Source organism: Schistocerca cancellata, chromosome 3, assembly GCF_023864275.1.
Source record: "Schistocerca cancellata isolate TAMUIC-IGC-003103 chromosome 3, iqSchCanc2.1, whole genome shotgun sequence".
Classification (NCBI taxonomy): Eukaryota; Metazoa; Arthropoda; class Insecta; order Orthoptera; family Acrididae; genus Schistocerca; species Schistocerca cancellata.
Genome location: NC_064628.1, coordinates 337,295,810 through 337,302,126, shown reverse-complemented (window position 1 = coordinate 337,302,126; position 6,317 = coordinate 337,295,810). Strand labels below are relative to the sequence as shown.

Sequence of the window (6,317 nt, the reverse complement as noted above, 5' to 3'; positions counted from 1 at the left end):
ATCAGTTGACAGTTGGTATGATTATATCGTGACTTCGACTCAGGAAGAAAAAATAGAGGTTTGTTGCTTTAATTTTGTGCACCAGTCTAGTAATATAAAAAATACATCTTACATAACAAACAATGAAAACAGAAATTCTGCCTATGATGGCAGATGGTGGGTGTGAATGGAGATGGAGCTATATATACGCTAACTGCTCTTATGTCGTAGTGCCAGTGAAAATACTGCTTCATTGACGCTGTTATCTATCATCGTAGAGATGTGGAGGTGACGATCAGCACGTTTCACAGTAGCCTATTTCAAAGCTATGACAGCGACTAGTTACTACCAGCTATTGGCATTCAAATAGAACAACTGTCCTAATATATATCAGGTCTCCCATATGACATTAACAAAATAACTAACAAGACGACAAAAAAATTATAATACGTGAAGTATCAAAAAGGAAAAAAAGAATACATAAGTTTCATCAAAAGAAGTATGGCAGAAAATCTCATTGAGCAATCGAGGTAGTCGAAGACACACAACAATGAGCATGTGGAAACAGATTTAAAAACCTGTTAACATAGTAGTTTGCAGACATTCCATAAATTAAGTGTACAAAATGTAAGATATAATACATCATGGATCAATTTAAACAGTCATAAACGTAAAGTAAATGCATAAGAGTCCAAGGTTAAACGATACTGTGACTACAGTTGTTTACAGTCACGAAGAGTCCGTAAAATATCAAAAGAATGAAGTTAAAATTATTATTTGGAGAAACAAAAGAAGCATAAATACGAAATGAATAAAGACAGTTCTTTAGTTTGATTAGGGCACGATAATCACACTTCATGAAGTGAGGCACTGCTCACAAACTGGGTCTTTCATAATAGACACGTGTAAAAATTATAAGAAATAAAATATCCAAGAGTTTAGAATAAAGTGCATGATGTTTGTTACAGTCATGAAGATATTCTGTAAAAAGTAAAACACAGAATAAAAAAGAAACGGAAGAGCAGGAATATTCTATAGTAGGTCTCCCAAAAGATCACAGAAGTATTTTTCTCTGAAGTCTAGTTGCTCCTTGAGTATGTATAAGTGTTTACTTTTGTAGTGAACATAAATTTCTGCCTCTTCTAATGCACCAAGTAACAATACTTTAGTTTTATTGTGAAGGAGTTTTAAGTTAATCATTATGTTCCTTCTGTGTGAGTGCGATGTGATAGGTGTTGGCCAAATACTTATTTATTACGAGATGAACCTGATGTGTGTTCCTTGTAACGAGTAGTGAAGTTCCTACCTGTCTGGCCAATGTACTATTTGTCACAATTTTTACATAATATTTTATAAACACTGGAATTAAGATAGAAATTATTGAAGTTATGAGTTGTATGTTCCAGCCTATTCTGCAAAAGGTTATTAGTAGTAAAGGCTATTGTCAAATTGTTACTCTTGAAAAGTTAATTAATGTTATCAGATATTAAGCCCATGTATGTTATTTTTGTAAATTTGCTTTTAGGATTGGTAAGAGTGTTGTCAGATTATTGCAATTTACGAAACCAATCAGAAGTTGACTTTGACAATTTGATTTAAAATGTTTAGCTGATTTTGGGTGGTTCATGGTGTGGGTGCCTGTAGTCATGACCTAGTTCATGAACCACGGGTAACGTATGAGTGGCCAAGTAAGTGGTCCCGACAGTCGGCATACCAGTTACTTTGGAATAAGGCTGGGCATCTCGGACATATTCTGAGCCGTGGTCACCTTTGTGCTCATACGGCAAAGACTACCAAATACACCGGTTAGTCCCTCAGCCATTAGGGGTAAAAACCAATGGGACTTGGGGCAAGTAAGGCTAGCAACCTGCTTCCCTGGTACTTTAAATATGATGCTGGCAACAATCAGAGCAAAATGCCTCGGACCTTTGGAGGTGACGGAGTCTCACCTCTAACTGACAAACCAGGGACTCCCAAGATACGACTTGGCAAACAAATGGTAATGAGATGGGTAGCTATTAATATCAATGGGGGCTACTCTGGGAAGAAGGTAGAGCTGGCAGAGGCTGCAAGTAAGATGGGGCTGGACGTTTTAGCTGTTAGTGACATTCGGGTAAGGGGAGAGAAAGAAAAGGAAGTGGGAGAATACAAGGTCTACCTGTCAGGAGTCAAAGCAGGAATAGCACAATGGGGTGTAGGGCTTTACACCAGGAAAGAAATGGAACCCAGCGTAGTTGCAATAAGGTATGTAAACGAACGACTGATGTGGATAGATTTGACAGTGTCTAGCAAGAAAATTAGGATTGTGTCAGTATATTCGCATTGTGAAGGGACAGATCAAGATAAGATGGATAGTTTTTATGAGGCACTCAGTGATGTAGTTGTTAGAGTAAAGGACAAGGACAGTGTTCTGCTCATGGGTGATTTTAACGCCAGGATTGGAAATCGAGCAGAACGGTATGAAAAGGTTATGGGTAAAATTGGAGAGGATATGGATGCCAACAGGAACGGGAAACAACTCTTGGATTTCTGTGCCGGTATGGGCTTAATAATCACATACTCCTATTTTAAACACAAGAACATTCAGCGGTATACTTGGGAAGGCAGGGGAACCAGTTCTGTCATTGACTATATAATAACAGATCAGGAATTCAAGAAGGCTGTGAGGGACACACGTGTATTCAGGGGATTCTTTGATGACACTGATCATTATTTAATCTGCAGTGAAATTGGGATTGTGAGGTGCAGGAAGTCAGGTCCATATGTAGGAGGATAAGGAAATCAGGCAGAAGTACATAACAGCGATCTCAGAAAGGTACCAGTGAGTTGAATGTAGTCAATTACAGTCATTGGAAAAGGAATGGTCAAGGTACAGGGACACAGTACTAGAAGTGGCTAAAGAATGTCTTGGAGCAGTAGTGTGTAAAAGTAGGATGAAGCAAACAGCTTGGTGAAATGACTCAGTCAAGGCAGCGTGTCAAAGGAAAAAGAAGGCGTATCAAAAATGGCTACATACCATAACTCAAGTAGACAGAGAAAGTTATGTTGAAGAAAGAAACAAAGCCAAACAGGTAACTGCAGCATCCAAGAAGAAATGTTGGGAAGACTTTGGAAACAGGTTGGAGACTATGGGTCAAGCTGCTGGAAAACCATTCTGGAGTGTAATTAGCAGTCTTCGAAAGGGAGGTAAGAAGGAAATGACAAGTATTTTGGACAGGTCAGGAAAACTGCTGGTGAATCCTGTGGATGCCTTGGGCAGATGGAGGGAATATTTTGAAGAGTTGTTCAATGTAGGTGAAAATACGATCAGTAATGTTTCAGATTTCGAGGCAGAATGGGATAGGAATGATGATGGAAATAGGATCACATTTGGGGAAGTGGAGAAAATGGTCAATAGATTGCAGTGCAATAAAGCAGCTGGGGTGGATGAAATTTAGTCGGAACTCATCAATTACAGTAGAATGTCAGGTCTTAAATGGCTAGACAGGATAATTGAATTGGCCTGGGAGTCGGGACAGGTTCCATCAGACTGGACAAAAGCAGTAATCACAACAATCTTTAAACATGGAAACAGAAAAGATCGTAACAACTACAGAGGTATCTCTTTAATCAGCGTTGTGGGAAAAATCTTCTCAGGTATTGTTGAAAGGAAAGCACGAGTATTAGTTGAGGACCAATTGGATGAAAATCAGTTTGGGTTTAGGCCTCTTAGAGGTTGTCAGGACCAGATCTTTAGCTTACGGCAAATAATGGAGGAGTGTTATGAATGGAACAGGGAATTGTATCTATGCTTTATAGATCTAGATACGGAATATGACCGAGTTCCTAGGAGGAAATTATTGTCTGTTCTACGAGATTATGGAATTGGAGGCAAACTTTTGCAAGCAATTAAAGGTCTTTACAAGGATAGTCAGGCAGCAGTTAGAGTTGACGGTAAATTGAGTTCATGGTTCAGAGTAGTTTCAGGGGTAAGAAAAGGCTGCAACCTCTCTCCACTGTTGCTCATATTATTTATGGATCATATGTTGAAAACAATAGACTGGCTGGGTGAGATTAAGATATGTGAATACAAAATAAGCTGTCTTGCATATGCAGATGACTTAGTTGTGATGGCAGATTCGATTGAAAGTTTGCAAAGTAATATTTCAGAGCTAGATCAGAAATGTAAGGACTATGGTATGAAGATTAGCATCTCCAAAACGAAAGTAATGTCAGTGGGAAAGAAATATAAACGGATTGAGTGCCAAATAGGAGCAACCAAGTTAGAACAGGTGGACGGTTTCAAGTATTTAGGATGCATATTCTCACAGGATGGCAACATAGTGAAAGAACTGGAAGCGAGGTGTAGCAAAGCTAATGCAGTGAGCGCTCAGCTACGATCTACTCTCTTCTGCAAGAAGGAAGTCAGTACCAAGACTAAGTATCTGTGCACCGTTCAATCTTTCGACCAACTTTACTGTATGGGAGCGAAAGCTGGGTGGATTCAGATTACCTTATCAACAAGGGTGAGGTTACGGATATGAAAGTAGCTAGGATGATTGCAGGTACTGGTAGATGGGAACAATAGCAGGAGGGTGTCCACAATGAGGAAATCAAAGATAAACTGGGAATGAACTCTATAGATATAGCAGTCAGGACGAACAGGCTTAGATGGTGGGGTCATGTTACACGCATGGGAGAAGCAAGGTTACCCAAGAGACTCATGAGTTCAGCAGTAGAGTGTAGGAGAAATGGGGACAGACCGAGGAGAAGGTACCTGGTTTCGGTTAAGAAAGATTTTGAAGCAATAGGTTTAACATCAGAAGAGGTACCAATGTTAGCACTGAATAGGGGATCATGGAGGAATTTTATAAGGGGGCTATTCTCCAGACTGACCGCTGAAAGGCATAATCAGTCTTAAATGATGATGATGATGATGATGATGATGAGCTCATTTTGGGTTTCATCTGGTTGCATTATCATTTAGCTACAAAATAGCAGGTTAGCAACTGGAAGCAGTTAATACCATAAATTATCTGGGAGTACGTATTAGGAGTGATTTAAAATGGAATGATCATATAATGTTGATCGTCGGTAAAGCAGATGCCAGGCTGTGATTCATTGGAAGAATCCTAAGGAAATGCAATCCGAAAACAAAGGAAGTAGGTTACAGTATGCTTGTTTGCCCACTGCTTGAATACTGCTTAGCAGTGTGGGATCCGAACCAGATAGGGTTGATAGAAGATATAGAGAGGATCCAACGGAGAGCAGCGCGCTTCGTTACAGGATCATTTAGTAATCGCGAAAGCGTTATGGAGATGATAGATAAACTCCTGTGGAAGACTCTGCAGGAGAGACGCTCAGTAGCTCGGTACGGGATTTTGTCAAAGTTTCGAGAACATACCTTCACCGAAGAGTCAAGCAGTATATTGCTCCCTCCTACGTATATCTCGCGAAGAGACCATGAGGATAAAATCAGAGAGATTAGAGCCAACACAGAGGCATACCGACAATCCTTCTTTCCTCGAACAAAGCGAGACTGGTATAGAAGGGAGAACCGATAGAGGTACTCAAGGTACCCTCCGCCACACACCGTCAGGTGGCTTGCGGAGTATGGATGTAGATGTAGATGTAGATGTTGCAGAGGTATTTTAAGTTTTCTGTGACTCATAGATTTGAAGAAGGCTTTTTTGTGTTTAGAAGGATGACATCAATAAACATTAATAATTATATCAGTAGCAGTCGACTTCCTGTAAATGGAAAAACTATGTTCCCTGCCGCAATTTAACACTCTCTGTACCAGGCCTATTTTATGCACCCGTCCCTAGAAACCGGGCAATTTTACCAATATTAAAAAAATTACTGCATCAAATCTACTGTTTGGATTGTGGCAAATTTGGTACCATCTTGAAGCTGCACATTTCTACTTTAATTCTGAGTGAAAGAAACTACTTTACAATGCACAGCTTTAAGGTACAGTTATAGAAATCACTTAGATGTTTTAAGAATTTAGAAAAAGTCATACGAATAAGGGAATACAATTGTGATTTATTTTTAACCAAAATTGTGGCACTACATTACATGTTTCTGATAGTATACAGTATTACATATAAATTTCACACAGAATCATATTGTTTTTTAGTGTGGAAAATTTTAAAGCAAGGTTCCAGGCAGAGTGCAACGCCACACTGTTCACATTCGTATCGTGTCTCTTTGCGAGAAGCCTTGCCACTCTGTTTCTTGCTCCTGGAACTGCACACGTGACACACACGAGCAGCATACTTCTTAGTAGTTGCAGGTATGTGCTGCAAAAAATGTCTCTTTGTTAGCCGACCTACAGTTCCTTCATTTCTTGGAAT

General features: G+C 39.5%; 1 protein-coding gene across 1 annotated transcript; it reads left to right on the top strand.

The window, feature by feature from the left end:
- Positions 1–1,816: 1,816 nt before the first annotated feature.
- On the top strand, positions 1,817–2,755 carry LOC126176296 (craniofacial development protein 2-like). Its single transcript, XM_049923447.1, has one exon. It carries the CDS (start codon positions 1,817–1,819, stop codon positions 2,753–2,755), a length of 939 nt encoding a protein of 312 aa, XP_049779404.1.
- The last annotated feature ends 3,562 nt before the right edge of the window (positions 2,756–6,317 follow it).

Coding starts and splice junctions, on each gene's coding strand:
- LOC126176296 (XM_049923447.1), top strand. CDS start 1,817: ATGGGACTTGGGGCAAGTAAGGCTAGCAACCTGCTTCCCTGGTACTTT.